The following is a 20,921-nucleotide window of genomic DNA, read 5'->3' as shown; positions in this document are numbered from 1 at the left end:
AGGAACATAAAACAACATAGTAAAATATTCTACAGGCACATAAATAAAAAAAGGAAAGTCGGGATGGGAATAGGGCCCCGAAGTGATGGACAGGATAACATCACAGGCAGTGATAGCGAAATGGCAGAAATATTAAATAATTACTTTGCTTCAGTATATACCAGTGAGACAGATCAGGTGGACATGACGTCTTTAGATAAGATTAGAAATGATATAACCGCATTTAAAATAGAAAGAGGAGAAATATTAAATAAACTAATGAAACTCAAAGATAATAAAACTCCTGGTCTGGACAGATTACATCTACGCATTTTAAAAGAATATAGGGAAGAGATAGCAGAGGCTCTATTACACACATTTAATAATTCATTAGAAAAAGGTGTACTGCCAGAGGACTGGTGGATAGTTAACGCAATACCTCAATTTAAGAAGGGAGGTAGAACATGTCCAGGGAACTGTAGACCAGTCAGCTTAACATCAGTGGTAGGAAATATAATTCAATCTCTACTGAAAGAAAAAATAGCACGTCTAGAAACCAAAAATATAATAATGAATATTCAGCATGGATTTCAAAAGGGAATTTCTTGCTTGACCAACCTCATTGAATTCTTTGAAGAAGTAAAAGAGTGTGTAAACAAGTGTACATAAGAATTAGGAGCAGGAGTAGGCCATACGGCCCTCCGAGCCTGCTCCGCCATTCAGAAAGATCGTGGCTGATCTTCAACCTCAACACTTTCCCGCCTGATCCCCATATCCCTCGATTCCCCCAGCATCCAAAAATGTATCTATCTCAGCCTTGCATATACTTAACAACTCAACATCCACAGTTCTTTGGGATAGAGAATTCCAAAGATTCACAACTCTCTGAGTAAAGAAATTCCTCCTCATATCAGTCTCAGCCTGTGATTTTATCTTGACCGTCCCTTAGTGACCCTCGGGTAATGCAGTTGATGTAATTTATCTAGATTTCCAAAAGGCTTTTTGATAAGGTACCACATAATAGTTTAATGAATAAGGTCAGTGAATGCGGAGTCAGGGGACAAGTAGCAGAATGGGCACAATGGACATGATCTTTGCAGCGCGACAGCTTCAGGAAAAATGCAGGGAGCAGCACCGGCCCTTATACATGGCCTTTTCGATCTTACAAAGGCCTTTGACACTATCAATCGTGAGGGCTTATGGAGCGTCGTACTCCGTTTTGGATGCCCCCAAAAGTTTGTCAACATCCTTCGCCTGCTCCATGATGACATGCAGGTTGTGATCCTTACCAGCGGTTCCATTACAGACCCAATCCACATCCGGACCGGGGTCAAACAGGGCTGCATCATCGCTCCAACTCTCTTCTCAACCTTCCTCGTTGTCATGCTCCACCTCACAGTCAACAAGCTCCCCGCTGGAGTGGAACTAAACTACAGAACCAGCGGGAAGCTGTTAACCTATGCCACCTCCAGGCCAAGATCACCCCAACCTCTGTCATTGAGCTGCAGTTCATGGACGACGCCTGCGTCTGCGCACATTCTGAGGCTGAACTCCAGGATATAGTCGATGTATTTACAGAGGCATATGAAAGCATAGGCCTTAAGCTTAACATCCGTAAGACAAAGGTCCTCCACCAGCCTGTCCTCACCGCACAGCACTGCCCCCCAGTCATCAAGATTCACGGCGCGGCCCTCGACAAGGTGGACCACTTCCCATATCTCTGGAGCCTTTTATCAACAAAGGCAGACATTGATGCGGTGATTCAACATCGCCTCCAGTGCGCCAGTGCAGCCTTTGGCCGCCTGAGGAAAAGAGTGTTCGAAGACCAGTCTCTCAAATCTATCACCAAGCTCATGGTCTACAGGGCTGTAGTAATACCCGCCCTCCTATATAGATCAGAGGCATGGACGATGACAGAAGATGCCTCAAGTCGCTGGAGATATATCACCAACGATGTCTCCGCAAGATCCCGCAAATCCCCTGGGAGGACAGGCGCACCAACATTAGTGTTATATATGTAAACCTGTAAATATCTTGTGTAATGACCAGAGGGCTCATCCCCTGGAGTCCCAAGGGATCCCACAATCCCTTGGGAGCACCTGTACTTAAGGAGGCCTCATAGGCTGGAGAGACACTCTGGAGACCTGTAATAAAAGACTAAGGTCACACTTTACTTTGAGCTCACAGTATCTGGTCAGACTCTTTATTCATACACAACAACTGGAAATGAGATACAGATGACGAATCCAACGATGCAGAGAACAGTGGGCATCCTGGAGAAATTTTCGGAGGGAGATGATTGGGAAACCTTCGTAGAGCGACTCGACCAATACTTCGTGGCCAACGAGCTGGAATGAGAAGCGAATGCTGCCAAACGCGGGGCGATTCTCCTCACAGTTTGCGGGGCACCAACGTATGGCCACATGAAAAGTCTGCTTGCTCCAGCGAAACCCACAGAGAAATCGTACGATGATTTGTGCACACTGGTCCGGGATCATCTGAACCCGAAGGAAAGCGTTCTGATGGCGAGGTACCAGTTCTACACGTACAAAAGGTCTGAAGGCCATGAAGTGGCGAGCTATGTCGCCGAGCTAAGACGCCTTTCAGGACATTGCGAATTTGGAGCACATGTTCAGAGACTTCTCTGTACTTGGCATTGGCTATGAAGTAATACTTGGCAAACTTTTTACTGTAGAGACCCCAGCCTTGAGTAAAGCCATAGCGATTGCCACCAGTGACAATACCAAGCAAATCTCTCAGCACACGAGTGCTGCTACAAGTACTGTGAACAAAGTAATGTTATTTTCGAATCGCGATGTACAGGGCAGGCCTCACATGCCTGCAGCTGCACGTCCGCAGATGTCTCCAAGTCCATCATCAAGGGTGATGAATGCTAGGCCATTAACACCTTGTTGGCGCTGTGGGGGTGATCATAGTTTCCATTCATGCCGCTTCAAAGGATACGTTTGCAAAGGCTGTGGAACAATGGGACATCTCTAAAGTATGTGCAGGTGAGCTGCAAACCCTGCTAATCCTGCAAACCACCATGTTGTAGAGGAGGACAGATCCACGGCGGATCACGACAAACTAGAGCCTTAGACCGAGGAGGCAGAGGTATATGGGGTGCACACATTTACCACAAAGTGTCCCCCGATAATGCTGAAGGTTGAATTAAATAGACTCCCGGTATCACTGGCCGCGAGCCAGTCCATTATGAGCAAAAAGACTTTTGACAAATTGACAAGGCCAGTTCTGACTCCCATTCGCACTAAACTGAGAACTTACACAAAGGAACTGATTCCCGTAATCAGCAGTGCCACTGTAAAGGTTTCCTACGATGGAGCGGTGCACAAGTTACCGCTCTGGGTTGTACCGGGCGATGGTCCCACGCTACTCGGCAGGAGCTGGCTGGGAAAGATTCGCTGGAACTGGGATGATGTCCGAGCGCTCTTGTCCGTTTGCCCAGGTCTTAAACAAGTTCCCCTCGCTGTCCGAACCAGACATCGGGAAGTTCCGAGGAGCAAAAGTGCAGATCCACCTAATTCCGAGGGCACGACCCATCCATCACAAGGCGAGAGCAGTACAGTACATGATGAGAGAGCGGGTGGAGATCGAGCTAGACCGGCTGCAATGAGAGGGCATCATTTCGCCGATCGAATTCAACGAGTGGGCCACTCCGATTGTTCCGGTCTTCAGGGGAGACAGCACCGTCAAAATCTGTGACGATTGCAAAGTAACTATCAATCGTTTCTCCCTGCAGGATCAATACCCACTACCAAAGGCAGACAACCTTTATGCGACGCTGGCGGGAGGAAAGACGTTCACGAAACTGGACTTGACCTCGGCCGGCAGGAGCTGGAGGAATCATCGAAGGGCCTCACCTGCATCAACACACACAAAGGTCTCTTCATTTACAACAGATGCCCGTTTGGGATTCGATCATTCGCAGCGATATTCCAGAGAAACATGGAAAGTTTACTGAAGTCGGTCCCGCACACCGTGGTCTTCCAGGACAACATCTTGGTTACAGGTCGGGACACAGTCGAGCATCTGCAGAACCTGGAGGAGGTTCTTCTTCGGCACAACCGCATGGGGCTCAGATTAAAACGCTCAAAGTGCGTTTTCCTGGCGGCTGAAGTGGAGTTCTTGGGGAGAAGAATCGCGGCGGACGGCATCAGGCTCACCGGTTCGAAGATAGAGGCAATCGAGAACACACCGAGGCCACAGAACGTGACGGAGCTGCGGTCGTTTCTAGGACTCCTGAACTACTTTGGTAACTTCTTACCGGGTCTCAGTACACTGTTAGAACCATTGCATGCCTTACTGCGTAAAGGAGACAAATGGGTATGGGGTAAAAGCCAAGAAAATGCCTTTGTAAAAGCTAGAAAACTGTTACGCTCAAACAAATTGCTTGTGTTGTATGATCCATGTAAGCGTTTGGTACTAGCATGTGATGCGTCATCATACGGTGTCGGGTGTGTATTGCAACAAGCTAATGAATCTGGGAAATTGCAACCGGTTGCTGATGTATCCAGAAGTCTGTCTGAGGCTGAGCGGGCCTACAGCATGATTGAAAAAGAAGCATTAGCGTGTGTTTATGGGGTAAAGAAAATGCATCAATATCTGTTTGGGCTCAAATTTGAATTGGAAACTGACCATCAGCCACTGATATCCCTTTTTTTCGAAAGTAAGGGGATAAATACGAATGCATCGGCCCGCATCCAGAGACGGGTGCTCATGTTGTTCGCATACAACTACACCATCCGCCACAGGCCAGGCACAGAAAACTGTGCCGATGCTCTCTGTTGGCTGCCATTACCCATGACGGAGGTGGAAATGGCACCGCCGGCAGATTTAGTCATGGTAATGGAAGCATTCGAGAGTGAACACTCACCCGTTACCGCCTGACAGATTAGAACCTGGACTAGCCAGGACCCCTTACTGCCCTTAGTTAAAAAAAAAAACTGTGCGCTTCACGGGAGCTGATCCAGTGTCCCATTAGAAATGCAGGAAGAAATAAAGCCGTACCAGCGGTGCAAAGATGAAATGGAAAGGCAGACTGCCTTCTGTGGGGTAATCGGGAAGTGTTACCCAAAAAGGGCAGGGACACTTTCATTAGTGATCTCCACAGCACTCACCCAGGCATTGTAATGATGAAAACGATAGCCAGATCCTACGTGTGGTGGCCTGGTATCGATGCGGACTTAGAGTCCTGCGTGCATAAATGTAACACGTGTTCACGGTTAAGCAATGCATCCAGGGACACACCACTAAGTTTATGGTCTTGGCCCTCCAAACAGTGGTCTAGGGTCCATGTCGACTATGCAGGCCCATTCTTGGGTAAAATGTTCCTTGTGGTTGTAGATGCGTACTCCAAATGGATTGAATGTGAGATAATGTCGGCAAGCGCATCCGCTGCCACCACTGAACGCCTGCGGGCCATGTTTGCCACGCACGGCCTGCCTGATGTCCTTGTGAGCGACAACGGGCTGTGTTTCACTAGTGCCGAGTTCAAAGAGTTCATGACCCACAATGGGATCAAACATGTTACATCTGCCCTGTTCAAACCAGCATCCAATGGTCAGGCAGAGAGAGCAGTGCAAACTATCCAGCAGAGCTTGAAGAGGGTAACTGAAGGCTCACTGCAGACTCGCCTATCCCGAGTCCTGCTTAGTTACCGCACGAGACCCCACTCGCTCACTGGGATTCCACCTGCGGAACTGCTCATGAAAAGGGCACTTAAGACAAGGCTCTCGTTTGTCCATCCTGAGAGCAGTCGGCTTCAACAAAGTACATATCATCATAGCGCAAATGTGTCACGCGAAATTGAAATTAATGATCCTGTATTTGTGTTGAACTATGGACAAGGTCCCAAGTGGCTTTCCGGCACTGTTGTGGCCAAAGAGGGGAGTAGGGTGTTTCGGGTCAAACTTTCAAATGGACTCATCTGCAGGAAACACTTGGACCAAACCAAACTCAGATTCACGGACTATCCAGAGCAACCCACATTAGACCCTACCTTTTTTGACCCCCAACACATACACGAGTGGCAACCGACACCGCGGTCACCACGAAGCAGAACCCATCACCCACAGCAGCCCAGCAGGACTCACCACAAAAGGCAGCCCAGCAAGACCAGCTGCACAGCAGCCCAGCGAGGGCCCAACAAGCGACTCACCAAAACCAGCATTTGCACCGAGACGATCAACCAGGGAAAGAAAGGCCCCAGATCGACTCACCTTGTAAATAGTTATACTATTGACTTTGCAGGGGGAGTGCTGTTATATATGTAAATCTGTAAATATCTTGTGTAACTACAAAAGGGCTCATCCCCTGGAGTCCCAAGGGATCCCACAATCCCTTGGGAGTACCTGTACTTAAGGAGGCTTCACAGGCTGGAGAGGCGCTCTGAAGACCTGCAATAAAAGACTACGGTCACACTTTACTTTGAGCTCACAGTTTCTGGTCAGACTCTTTATTTATACACAACAATCAGTGTCCCCGCCCAGGCTAACATCCCCAGCATTGAAGCACTGACCACACTCGATCAACTTCGCTGGGCAGGCCCCATAGTACGCATGCCAGATACGAGACTCCCTAAACAATTGCTCTGCGGATCTCCTTCACGGCAAACGAGCCAAAGGTGGGCTGCGGAAACGTTACAAAGACACCCTCAAAGCCTCCCTGGTAAAGTGCGACATCACCACTGACACCTGGGAGTCCCTGGCCGAAGACCGTCCTAGGTGGAGAAAGTGCATGCGGGAGGGCATTGAGCTCTTCGAGTCTCAACGCTGCGAGTGTGAAGAGGTCAAGCGCAGCCAGCGGAAGGAGCGTGCGACAAATCAGTCCCCCACCTCCCCCTTCCCCTGACAAATGTCTGTCCCACCTGTAACAGGGTGTGTGGCTCTCGTATTGGACTGTTCAGCCACCAAATAACTCATTTTGGAGTTGAAGCAAGTCTTCCTCGATTCCGAGGGACTGCCTATGATGATGATGAGCAGAATGGATAGCTAGCTGGCTTCAGGACAGAAAGCAGAGAGAAGGGGAAAAGGGCAGCTATTTGGAATGGCGGAAAGTGGGGTCCCACAAGGATCAGTGCTGGGATCAAAGTTGTTCACAATTTATATTAACGATTTAGACTTTGGAATCAAAAACACAATTTCTAAATTTGCGGAAGACACCACATCTAGTGATTTCTGGGTTGGTATGAGAAAAATGGCTATGAAATCTACCTGATTGTTTTTAAAAACCCAACTGAGTCACTAATCTTCAGCAAGAGACTAGCCACTTCTATCAGGTCGGATCTATTTATAAGTACACTCCCACACTATGTGGTTGACTCAATGCAACTAAGAATGGGAAATAAGAGGACTACATATTTCTAAAATGTTCTACACTCAACTCTTGTTAGTATCTCTGCCTTTTCCTCACTCTTCACTACTAGCTTGGTTCCTTCATCTCCATCTGTCAGCAGCACATCTCAATTTTGATTAATCTCAAACTTGTGCCAGAATAACTTATGCTTTTCAAGTTCTGAACCTTGTCCTCTTCCTTTTCTATTCTTGCACTGAACTTGATTGTCACCCAGACCAATATTCCCTACTTGTCCTGTTTCATTATCTAGAAGCAGGTCAGTTGGTGCTTTCTTACTTGTCAGAGTAGCAATATATTGATTGCGAAATCAGTCCTCAACATACTACGAAAAGAAGTCTTCCTTTTCACCACCAATATTTTCCTTATTTCAGTCTATAATGTCTACACTATGAAGCAGTTTGATCTTGTTTTGGTCTTTTAGCTGTCCTTTTGTAACAGGCACAATACATGAGATTTTTTAAATCCAACCTACAGTGACTACCTATTTTGTTACCTATGTTGTGAAGCTTGCTATTATAGTCTACCTGGTAGCAGGCTTAAGATAGGACCTAACACCTAAACAACAGTGACTACACATAAAAAGTACTTTGTCGGCTATAAAATGCTTTGAAATGTCCTGAGGTCATGAAAGGGGCTATACAATTGCAAATCTTTCTGTTTTTAAACACCTGATTTTGAAAAAGATACAAAATTCTTGATTGATTTGGTGCTAAGTATAACAGTCTATTATATTTTGAATCCGGCAGTTACAAATTTCTAATGCGTCTTGAAAGGTTGAGAGCTATAAAAAGGCACAAAAGCCCTCGGAGTACAGTTGAGTTCAACAAACTGTGATTTTCATTGCGAGGCAGGTAGATTTTATCTAGCCTCCAATGCTAATAAGACGATTACGAGGAACGTTCTGTACGTAACAATTGTAGAGCTGTAGATTAATTTACATTCACAACTTTTTGTTATTTCCCCTTTGTTCAGTGTTTATTTGATAAATCTATTTAGTATTTTAAAACTAGAATGAGGGCTGATGTGATGTACCATCACTTGTTGAGAATTGAAGATAGATTGTACAGGGATATGAGGATAATTTCAAAAGCTTAACAATAATGAACAGTCAAAGATTCTCTATTCATTGTCCTGAGCAAATTACCGAATGTTTTACTCAGAAACTAAGGTTAGCAATGACATAAGGGTATGAGATTCACTTAATGATGATCCATACTACAATTGCTGAAAGATTGAGAGTAAAGACTAAAGAGTAAACCAAAAAGCATTAACATTTGGTTATCCTTTACCATATTAAGCAGTAAATCATACTCCAAGGAGCAACAGTTTCATATACAGTTCACATGGTCATAATGCAATCAAGCATGCATTTAATTTATACAGCACAATTCTATATTCCATAGGTTATTTGTATTGTTCAAAAATTGTACATTCACCTTTAGATTATTGCTCAATTAGCAGTTGAAAGAAAAGATTGTAGTCTTGATGTACAGATTGGTAAAAGTTTACTGCTGAATGATTATGCTTGTAGGTACACATGAATTATAAAGTGAAGTTTGATCAACTTGTAACATATACAAAAATTATATAACAAGGGATAGGATGGGACAGTGTAAATTGAGGTAGAAGATTAGACATAATCTTTTTGAATGGCGGAGCAGCCTCGAGGGGCCGTCTGGTCTACTCCTATGTCTTATGTTCTTAAAAGAAAATTGTGCAGTATTTTCAGCTGAATATTAAACAAAGAGTTCAACATCAAAGTGGAAAACACAAAATTATAAGTTTTGTTGGCAACATGGTGGCACAACCAATTGGTGCTCCATCAAGAGGGATCAAGGCAGTAGGATACAGATTGGCATTTTTTTTTAAAGTTCACGACATCAGCCATATGTAAGAGAGGAACATTTCTGTGTCTGCTCGAACATACTTCCTAAAAGCCACTTCAAAAATGATATTGGTATATGTCTAGGAAATAGAAGGAAATAAAGAAGGAGGAAAGGAAGGAACACTTTATAACCAATGAAGTACTTTTCGAGTGTCATCACTTACAATGTTGTAATGTAGGAGGACTCTCCTCTGGTACTGTCCCACTCTCCTTCAAATCTGCCATCATCACCCCTCTCCTCAAAAAAAAACCTTGACCCCTCCGACCAAGCAAATTACCACCCATCTCCAACCTCCCTTTTCTCTCTCGTCCTTGAATGTGCTGTCGCCTCTAAATCCATGCCCATCTTTCCTAGAACTCCATGTTTGAATCTCTCCAATTAGGTTTCCACCCCTGCCATAGTACCATAACAGCTCTCATCAAAGTCCAAATGACATCCTTTGTGACTGTGACAAAGGCAAACTATCCATCCTCATCCTCTTGACCTGCCTGCAGCTTTTCTCATGGTTATCCATACCATCCTCCTCTAACGCCTCTTCAACATTGTCCAGCTAGGTGGAATGCACTCGCCTGGTTCTATTCTTATCTATCTAATTGTAGCTCGAGAATCACCTGCAATGGCTTCTTTTCCCGCTCCCACATCGTTACCTCTGGTGTCCCCCAAGGACCTATCCTGGCCCTCTCCTATTTCTCATCTACATACTGCCCCAGAGCAACAGCGTTAGTTTCCACATGTACACTGACGACACCCAGCTCTACCTCACCACCATCTCTCTCGCGCCCCCTTCATTGTTTCTAAATTGTCCAACGTCCAGTACTACATGAGCAGAAATTTCCTCCAACAAATATTGGGAAGACTGAAGCCATTGTCTTCCGTCCCTGCCACAAATTCTGTTCCCTAGTCACCAAATCCATCCATCTCCCTGGCAACTGTCTGAAACTGAACCAGACTGTTTGCAACTTTGGTGTTGTATTTGACCCCAGGATGAGCTTCCGATCTCATATCTGCACCATCACTAAGACCACCTATTTCCATCTCTAACATACACCGTGGCACTGCTTAGAGTAGTGAATTTAGTAGGAGTTGGTGGTGCTGTACCCGGACGCTAACGGGAGGCGCAAGCGACCCACATTTCTAGACCATAGAGTCTACCACATAGAAACAGGCCATTCGGCCAAACTGGTCTGCATCAATGTTAATGCTCCACACAAGCCTCCTCCAAGCCCTCTTCATCTAACCCTATCAGCATAACCTTCTATTCTTTTTTTATGTGCTTATCTAGCTTCCCCTTAAATGCAACTTCATTGCATTCATGCACTTTATTAAAGGACAGTTCAACCATTGTCATCTAAATTGTGCCTACTTACTGTAACATACTGTCTGATCAAGAACAAAAAATTCAAAATTTACTTGGAGACACAAAGATGTAGGAAATAGAACAAAACACAGAATATATTCCTAACCTTCAATCCACTGTATAGGTACAGGTTTGATTGGTATTATTGCTGTGCCTTCAAAGCAGCTCCAATGACATTGGATGAAGGGAAGCAAAATGCATAATACTTTATTAGAGAAACCTAATAGTTGTAATTTGACATTTGAAAGGATAATATTTAACGTTACTTACCATAGAATGTATTCACACTTTTACAAAAACCATTTGGCTAGTGATTGCAATGCTTAGTGTTGCTAGTTTTGTCTGAAAAAATAAGAGCCAAATTCAGGAACAATTTGGAGCCTTGCCGTATAGATTGAAACATATACAGAAACAGCTGAGCAAACTGGAAACAGTTATGGGTCTCGACAACATCCCAGCTGTCATGCTGATGATTTGTGCTCCAGAACTAGCCGGGCCTCTAGCTAAGCTGTTCCAGTACAGCTACAACACTAGCATCTACCTGACAATGTGGAAAACTGCCCAGGTATGTCCTGTCCACAAAAGCAGGACAAATCCAATCCAGCTAATTACAGCCCCATCAGTTTACTCTCAATCATGAGCAAAGTGATGGAAGGTGTCGTCGACAGTACTGTCAAGTAGCATTTATTCACAAATAACCTGCTCACAGATGTTCAGTTTGAGTTCCGCAAGGACCACTCGGCTACAGACCTCATTACAGTCTTGATCCAAACATGAACAAAAGAGCTAAATTCCAGAGGTGAGGTGAGAATGACTGCCCTTGACATCAAGGCAGCATTTGACCGAGTGTGACATCTAGGACCCCTAGTAAAATTGAAGTCAATGGGAATCGAGAGGAAAATTCTCCATTGGCTAGAATCATACTTAGCACAAATGAAAATGGAGATCAATCATCTCAGCCCCAGGACATTGCTGCAGGAGTTCCTCAGGGCAGTATCCTAGACCCAACCATCTTCAGCTTCTTCATTAATGACTTTCCCTCCATCATAAGGTCAGAAGTGAGGATGTTTGCTAAAGATAGCACAGTGTTCAGTTCCTTTCGCAACTCCTCAGATAATGAAGCAGGCCATGCCTGCATGCAGAAAGACTTGGCTGACATTCAGGTTTGGACTGATAAGTGGCAAATAATACTCCCGCAACACAAGTGCCAGGCAATGACCATCTCCAACAAGAGAGAGTCCAACCACCGCCCCATGACATTTAACGGTATTACCATCGCCGAATCCCACAACCATCAAAATCCTGGGAGTCACCATTGACCAGAAACTTAACTAGACCAGTCACATCAATACTGTGGCTACAAGAACAGGTCAGAGGCTGGGTATTCTGCAGAGTGTCTCACCTCTTAACTCCCCAAAGCCTTTCCACTATCTACAAGGCACAAGTCAGGAGTGTGATGGAATATTTTTCACTTGCCTGGATGAATGCAGCTCCAACAACTCTCAAGAAGCTCGACACCATCCAGGACAAAGCAGCCTGCTTAATTGGCACCCCATCCACCACTTTAAACATTCACTCCCTCCACCACCGGTGCACTTTGGCTGCAGTGTGTACCATCTACAAGATACATTGCAACAACTCGACAAGCCTTCTTTGACAGGCCCTCCCAAACCCGCTACCTCTATCACAGGAAAGACAAGGGCAGCTGGCGCATGGGAACACCATTACTTGCAAGTTCCCCTCCAAGTTACACACCGTCCTGACTTGGAAATATATCAGCGTTCCTTCATCATTGGGTCAAAATCTTGAAACTCCCCACCTAACACCATTATGATGGAGGGAAGGTCACCACATGGACTGCAGCGGTTCAAGAAGGGGGCTCACCACCACCTTATCCAGGGCAATTAGGGATGGGCAGTAAATGCTGGTCTTGCCAGCGATACCCACATCCCAGGAATAAATAATAAAAAAATATAATTAATCAAGGCTCAGAGGTGTGTTGCTGCAGGAACAGAAGCTGGCAAAGATTACTCATCCAGTGTAAAAGCACTTCACCTGCCAACATATGTAAATGTACTTGTTGTGCCATGTAAGCACATTATGTTGAGCTTTAACAATGGAATGCATTGTGATCTGTTGGATCAGTTCCATGCTATCATCAGTGATCCATTGCTGAATATACCCTGGTCAGTCAGCAGAGTAATATTTAATTTTGAGTCCTGGTTAATGTTTAAGGAGAAAGCAGTGAATTGATGTCTGGAAAAGGTTGTGATCCTGTCAGCTGGATTTTCAATTAAGGGTTCATTTTCAATGTCTGCACAGTAATTATATTTACTTTAATTTTTAGTTACAAACCTTGCATTGTTCTTATGTGCTTTATGGTCAGCTCTTGCTAATAAATCAGATGTAAACTCTTGGCTAAACGGTTACAACATTAAAAGCTACAGTTTCTACAAAGCAGCATGGTAGCAATCTCTTATGGAGGGAAGAAGAGGGACTGTTTTTCTCATTTTAACAAAATTGTGCAATGTTGCCTACTTGTGATTTGTTCTCAGCTGCTGTTATGTTGACCCTGTGTTGTTGGCGAAGTGTTCTCATGCAGCCTGTGGCACCGGAAAGCTCAATTGGCTGGATTTTACGACTCTGGTCGAAAAGGACTTTTAACTTGGATCTGCTTGACTGCTGCTGATCTACCTGAGACTGTAAATGTTCCAGTGTCAGTAGCACATTTACTGTCAATGCCTTTGTGACACAACATCATCGCATACATACACAATGATGCCTAGTTTGCTGTCATTGCACTGCTTTCTGCTAACATCAGGAATCAGTGCTTCATGCATGCACCAAGGCAAATTATCGCAGATGTGATATCGATGTAACCAGTTTGCAAAAAAACTAAAAGCATCCCAATAATTGATAATCAAGGGGCTATTGGGAGACGGGAACTTAAAACAATCACTATCACTAGAGAAAAAGTACTAGGCAAACTACAGGGGCTAAAGGTAGACAAGTGCCCTGGACCTGAAGGCCTGCATCTTAGGGTCTTAAAAGAATTGGCTGCAGAGATAGTGAATGCATTGGTTGTCATCTACCAGAATTCTCTAGATTCTGGCGCGGTTCCAGCAGATTGGAAAACTGTAAATATAACGCCTCTGTTTTTAAGAAAGGAGGGAGACAGAAAGCAAGAAACCATAGACCAGTTAGCCTAACATCTGTCATTGGGAAATTGCTGGATTCCATTATTAAGGAAGCAGTAGCAGGACATTTAGAAAATCATAATATAGTCAAGCACAGTCGGCATGGTTTTATGAAAGGGAAATCATGTTCTTTGAGGATGTAACGAGCAGGGTGGATAAAGGGGAACCAGTAGATGTGGTGTATTTGGATTTCCAGAAGGTATTCGATATGGTGCCACATAAAAGGTTCCTGTACAAGATAAAAGTTCCTGGGCTTGGTAATATATTAGCATAGATAGAGGATTGGCTCACTGTTTTCTGTTAAAGTTGGGATAAATAGGTCATTTTCAGGTTAGCAAACTGTAACCAGTGGGGTGCCACAGGGATCGGTGCTGGGGCCTCAGCTATTTACAATCTATATTAATGACTTGGATGAAGAGACCGAGTGTAATGTAGCCACATTTTCTGATGATTTACAAAGATAGGTAGGAAAGCAAGTTGTGAGCAGGACGCAAAGAATCTGCAAAGGGATATAGACAGGCTAAGTGAGTGGACAAAAATTTGACAGATGGAGTATAATATGGGAAAATGTGAGGTTATCCACTTTGGTAAAAAAAAATAGAAAAGCAAATTATTATTTAAATGGAGAGAGATTACACAATGCTGAGGTACAGAGGGACCTGGGGGTCCTTGTACATGAAACACAAAATGTTAGCATGCAGGTGCAGCAAGTAATTAGGAAGGCAAATGGAATGTTGGCCTTTATTGCAAGGGGGATAGAGTATAAATGTAGGGAAGTCCTGCTACAACTATACAGGGTGTTGGTGAGGCCACACCTGGAGTACTGTGACAAGTTTTGGTCTCCTTATTTAAGGAGGGATATACTTGCATTGGAGGCAGTTCAGAGAAGGTTCACGAGGTTGATTCCTGCAGGTTGGGCCTATATTCTTTGGAGTTTAGAAGAATGAGAGGTGATCTTATTGAAACATATAAGATTCTGAGGGAGCTTGACAGGGTAGAGAGGATGTTTCCCCTCGTGAGGGAATCTGGAACTAAGGGGCATAGTTTCAGAATAAAAGGTCGCCCATTTAAACGGGAATTAGGATGAATTTATTCTGAGAGTCGTGAATCTTTGGAATTCTCTACCCCAGAGAGCTATGGAGGCTGGGTCATTGAATATATTTAAGGTGGAGATAGACAGATTTTTGAATTATAAGGGAGTCAGTGGTTATAGGGAACGGGCAGGGAAGTGGAGTTCAGGCCAAGATCAGATCATCCATGATCTTATTGAATGGTGGAGCAGGCTCGAGGGGCCAAATGGCCTACTCCTGCTCCTATTTCTTATGTTATGTAAATCAACTTGGGCTAGTGTGAATCCCATAGTGCAAGCTGCTGTAATATCAATAAGCTGTCTAAGCAGCCAATCAAAACGTAGAATTCTCAAACAGCGAACCAGGAAGTGGGTAAGCTCTTCAAATTCTAACTTTTAAAAATGTTAGAGCAAAACAAAAAACTTCGGCTCTCACATGGGGACAAGGCAATCGTGAACTAAAGATGAACAAACTTTAAAAAAATGTAAATCATTTGTGAACATTTAATTTTTTTTAAATTAAAATGGATAAATTTAATACTGCACAAAATTAAAATTAGTTTTTCAGGCCCATAATCTTCGTTTAGCAGTCAGTACGATGTTAAAACCTCAGTTGCACCTCTTCCCTTTAAGTCTAACTTTTAATGGGGCATTTAACAGCGTAATTACTGCAGAAGAACTGAAGTTTTCCTCCGGTCCCATGATTTGACAGATTTCACTGTGTCGGCTCTTTGGGGTGGGGCTGGGCGAGTGGGGAGGAGCCACAGCGCTGCCGGTGGAGGAGCAGTGAATGACAGACTGTGACTTTAGGATTTCTGCATTTGGTTGCGCATGCGCTCAATCCTGAAGTTGTGATGAGTTTCAAAGGCAAAATGACGGCGAATGCTGTTAGTTCGCCATCATCAGAACCGCACATTCAGGGCCAATGTTGTCATTTATGTGCTGGACCAGAGCAATCACACAACAGCGTAATTGCTGATGGACTAATTACACTCTTGTATGGTTGTGGTTTGAGACAATTAACCAGCACTCCAACTGGCTGATGGTCTGCCTTTGGCTGTTGGTGGGTCTGTCCTGCACTGACAGTTCAGTTGAGTTTTAGAAATTCACTTTAATGAATTTTAATGGAGCATATAAATGGTTGAATTTAAATGTAACTTTTAAAAGTGTTGAAGAATTGTTTTCCTTCTTTTACAGTCGGATAGCTACTTTTGCACGGTTGTTCCAGTGCCGCCTGGTCAGAAATCCTATATAGGTGAGTGTTCACTACCAACAACAACAACTTGTATTTATATAGTGTCTTTAACATAGTGAAACATCCCAAGGCGCTTCACAGGAGTATTATGAGATTTTAAAAATTGACAGCGAGCCGCATAAGTAGAAATTAGCGCAGGTGACCAAAAGCTTGGTCAAAGAGGTATGTTTTAAGGAGCGTTTTGAAGGAGGAAAGAGGGGTAGAGAGGTGGAGAGGTTTAGTCAGGGAGTTCCTGAGGCTGAGGCAACAGAATGGAAGGATTATAATCAGGGATGCTCAAGAAGGAGGGGAGATTAGGGATACAGAGCAAGAATTAAGTATTTTCATTCTGGTTTAGAGAGTATGCTGTCCTGTATTAATGTTCTTATTGAGAACATGATACTATAGCCATTCGAATGCACCATCATCATAGGCAGTCAATAGAAACGAGGATGACTTGCTCCCATGCCAAAAAAGGGATGAGTTCACAGGTGTTTCAATGAAGGACCTAATATTCCAGGTCCTGAACTACATCCTGAAGGGTGGAAGATGCCTGTGCGTGGATTTTTTTTAACGTGGGATAGCCGTTGCACACCAGCCACCACAGAGCTCGGTCTTGTTCCAGTGGCAAGGATTAACCAAGACAACTGGAGACCTGCTCTGCTACACGGACCTAGTGCGCACACATATTGCAGTGTGGGCTGGCCCGTGCTGCCCCTGGGCCCTCGCCTCTCCTGGCCCTGAATTCTCACTTCCTGGGCCCCAATCACATCCCTCTACAATCTCTCACCGCTCCTTCGCCCCAATCTCGTCGCTCCTGATGTATCTGCCCACACTCCAATCACAGACCTGGACCTTGATGACGTCCCTCTTCGCTGCCGTCACCCTCCTGCACCAGCTCGCGCTGTACCTTGCAGTGGTATGCCGCCACGTTGCCCAAGGCCGCTGCGCGCCACCCCTTTTATGGCCCCGACCTGCTGCTGATGGTAGTATAATCTTTTGTTGTCATTAGTAAATCTGTACACAAATACAGGCTTGTGTGGAGCATAAATGCCATCATAGACCAGTTGGGCCGAATGCTTCTGTGCTGTAGACGCGATTTTAAAACAGGATTTTCCACTATTATATCGGTAACTATATTGCATCGGTAACTATGTTGCATCAGGAGCTCTGTATTACTGGGTTTAATTTTTAAGTGTAATTTAAAAAATATATAGTTTTAGTGAATTAATCTACCCTTTTATAAAAAAAACCAAGTTGAATGGTACAATATCAGGCCTTCAACTTATATGCACACTCCAAAATATTCTTCATTGGACAAATAAATGTTGAACATTTTGTAAAAGGCTGTTTAAAATATTGCAGTGAATTTTATTTATGCGTGGAAATTCATGGCTCACCAAAGGATTACAAGTTTTCCTCAAAAGTATACGTAAAATACTTATCCAAACCATTCTACTGAGATTACTCTCTAGTCCTCAGTTTGTGTGTTTTGTTGTACATATTACTTGCTGCTTTGTCGGTTTTATTGGTATGTACATAAGACTACAGGAGCTGTAACTTGTTCCATATTTGAAAGGTTCCTTGGGTGCCCCTTAATGCTCTGCTACAAACAATATAGATGTGCTGAAAATAATGTATTGCATCAATTTTATACAAAAAGGTGAAGAGCCAAATCTTGCTGGAGCGGGGCATCTCACGGTGTACACTGTTACGGAGACTTTTTTCTATTCCCTGCAACTCAAAAAAAAAAGTTCTGCCATAACTTGCCGGAAGTGCAAGCTGATAATGGCGAGGCGAGGTCAACGGGACATCTGTGACCTTAGTAACAGCGGGACCAATAGTCTCCTGAAACAATGAGATTTAAGGATTGAGAAACAGGAACGGGAGAGGAGTGTGAATAATCGTGGCGAGTTAGTCAAATCAGGTACATAAACAGAACTAAAGAGAGGGAAAGAAAGATTGGATTAAGAGATGGAAAAAGAAAGGAAGAGTAAGAAAAAGCTTCCTTAATTTTAAAATTTGAAATTCTTTTTAGAGATTTAAAGAATTTACTACATGCAGAATGCGACTGAACAGGTTAAATTGTTCCAAAAGCGAAATACTGTGGATGCTGGAAATCTGAACTGAAAACCGAAAATGCTGGAAATACTCAGCAGTCGAGGCAGCATCTGTGGAGCGAGAAACAGAGTTAACGTTTCAGGTCGATGAAGAACCGGAAAAGGTTACAGATGTAATCGTTTTTAAGCAAGTACAGAGGCAGGATAAGGGGGAAATGAGAGGAAAGGGAAGGTCTACAATAGAGGAGAGATTGACTGACAAAAGGGGCGATGATGCAATGCAAAAGGAGATGGTAATGATTCAAGTAAAGAAGCAAAAGATAGGTCTAGAAGAGGTGTAAATGGGGATATCAGTCATCATCAACAGCTGCCGTCCAAAAAAAATAGGGCAGAGGTCATGATCTGAAATTGTTGAACTCAGTGTTGAATCCAGAAGGCTTGTAAAGTACCTAATCAAAAGATGAGGTGCTGTTCTTCGTGCTTACATTGAGCTTCATTGGAACAGTGTAGAAGGTCAGAGTGGGAGTGGAGCAGGTGACCTGAAGCTCATGGTCACGCTTGCAGACTGAACGAATGTGTTCCAAAAAGCAGTCACCCAATCTGCATTTGGTCTCCCCAATGCAGAGGAGACCACATTGTGAGCAGCGAATACAGTGTACTAAATTGAAAGAAGTACAAATAAATCACTGTTTCACCTGGATGGAGTGGAACACTGCCCTTTTACCTCCTGGCCAATATTTATCCCTCAATCAACATAACAAAAACAGATTATCTGGTCATTATCACATTGCTAGTTGTATGAGCGTGCAGTGTGCAAATTGGCTGCCGCGTTTCCCGCATTGCAACAGTGACTACACTCCAAAAGCACTTCATTTTCTGTATAGGGCTTTGAGACGTCCGGTGGTTGTGAAAGGCGCTATATAAATGCAAGTCTTTCTTTCTTTTCCTCCCTTCCCAGCGTCCAAGGCTCCAAACACTCCTTCCAGATGAAACAGCCTTCCTTTAGATTATTTTCTCTCTTTGTCAGATCCAAGGCACATAATTTCCTGACCCCAAGCATTTGCCAGTGCTGCTATTAACTCCGTTTCTCTGAGGTGTTTGAGAGTAATTTGGGCGAATCTGCCCTGTAATTTTTAGCTCCCAGTGATCATACACGAGTCTTTTGGTTAGTACCTTTTTCTGAAGATGTAGCTATGAACAAAATCTTTGAGAATTATCGGTGTGAACCCTCATTGTAGCATTCCATGGCATTACATCCTGCAATGTCCCAATGCTGCCATACACTTTTTAAATGACAAACTTGATATGAACATAACATAAGAAATAAGAGCAGGAGTAGGCCCTTTGAGCCTGCTCCGCCATTCAATAAGTTTATGCTGATCTTCCCAACCTTCAGCTTCACCTTCCCACACTATCCCCATATACCTTGATTCCCTTCATATCCAAAAATCTTATCGATCTCTGTCTTGAATAGACTCAATGACTGAGCATCCACAGCTCTCTGGGGTAGAGAATTACAAAGAAGTACATTTCCTTATTCTCCATTATTATTTCTCTAAGGGACCCATGTTTATTTTTGCTAATCTCTTCCTTTTTACAAAGCTATTGAAGCTTTTATAATCTGTTTTATGTCTCTTGCGAGTTTAATGTCATATTCTCTTTTCTCTTCCTTTATCAATTTATTGGTCATCCTTTGCTGAATTCTAAAATCCTCCTGATCCTCAGACATACTACTCTTCTTTTAATCTAATACTACCTTTAACTTCTCTTGTTAGCCATGCTTGGACCACTTTTCACGCGGGATCTTTATTCCTTCAGGGAATGTATATTTGTTGTGAATTATGGATTAACTCTTTAAATGTTTGCCATTGCTAATCTACCGTCATATATTTTAATAAAGTTCCCCAATCTACCTTAGCCAAGTCGCCCTTCATACATATGTAGTTTGCGTTGTTCAGATTTAAGACCCTAGTTCCGAATGTAATTAAATCAAACGCAAACTCAATATAAAATTCCATCGTATTGGGATCACCTTTCCCCAGAGGCTCCTTTACTACACGGTTATTAATTAACCCTTTCTTATTGCACAGCACTAGAACGTAATTAATCTGTTCTGTAGTTGAATCCTCGACATACTGATTTTTACAACTATCTTGAAAACAGTCCATGAACTTGCCCTCCGCACTTTTGCTGCAAATTTGGTTTGCCCAGTCTATATGAAGATTAAAGTTCCCCCATGATTACTGTATTACTCTTGTTACATGCACCTCTAATTTCCTGATTTATACTCTGCCCGACGCTACAACTACTGTTTGGGGGCATATAAACTACTCCCACCAGTGTTTTCAGCCCCTTGTTATTTCCTAGCTCCACCCAAACTGATTCCGTAGCTTGATTTTCCAAGCTAAGATCCTTTCTCTCTACTGTCTTTATCCTGTCCTTTATTAGCAGGGCTATCCCTCCCCCTCCTTATCCACTTTGCCTATCTCTTCTAAAAGTCAAGTATCCTGGAATATTTAGTTGCCAACCTTCGTCACTGCAACCATGATGAGTGAGCTTTTGACTGCCTTAATAAGTCAAAGCAATCTGGACAAGCCATTTAGATTTATAGTCATACTTTCATGGTTATGATATATCCAGGAAAAACAACAGTAGTGTTGTGTGGCTATGAAAACTGACACTTAGGGAGCAAAATTGGGTGCCTTTACACCTCGGGGCACAAATGCTTTTGCAACCAGACGTGGCGATAACATCGACTCCCGCCA

General features: G+C 43.6%; 1 protein-coding gene across 4 annotated transcripts in view; it reads left to right on the top strand.

Moving 5' to 3' along the window:
• Positions 1–20,921, top strand: part of pam (peptidylglycine alpha-amidating monooxygenase) — a 398,693-nt gene that overhangs the window by 180,804 nt on the left and 196,968 nt on the right. For all 4 annotated transcript variants that reach the window (XM_070884267.1, XM_070884245.1, XM_070884252.1 and 1 more), the window contains one exon: positions 16,060–16,117. In XM_070884267.1, coding sequence (XP_070740368.1) covers positions 16,060–16,117 — 58 coding nt within the window. The remainder of the gene's footprint in view (positions 1–16,059; positions 16,118–20,921) is intronic.

The sequence above is a fragment of the Pristiophorus japonicus genome, chromosome 1 (genome assembly GCF_044704955.1).
Source record: "Pristiophorus japonicus isolate sPriJap1 chromosome 1, sPriJap1.hap1, whole genome shotgun sequence".
NCBI lineage: Eukaryota > Metazoa > Chordata > Chondrichthyes > Pristiophoridae > Pristiophorus > Pristiophorus japonicus.
Note: the sequence above shows the minus strand (reverse complement) of the source record. Positions and strands in the feature narration are given on the sequence as shown.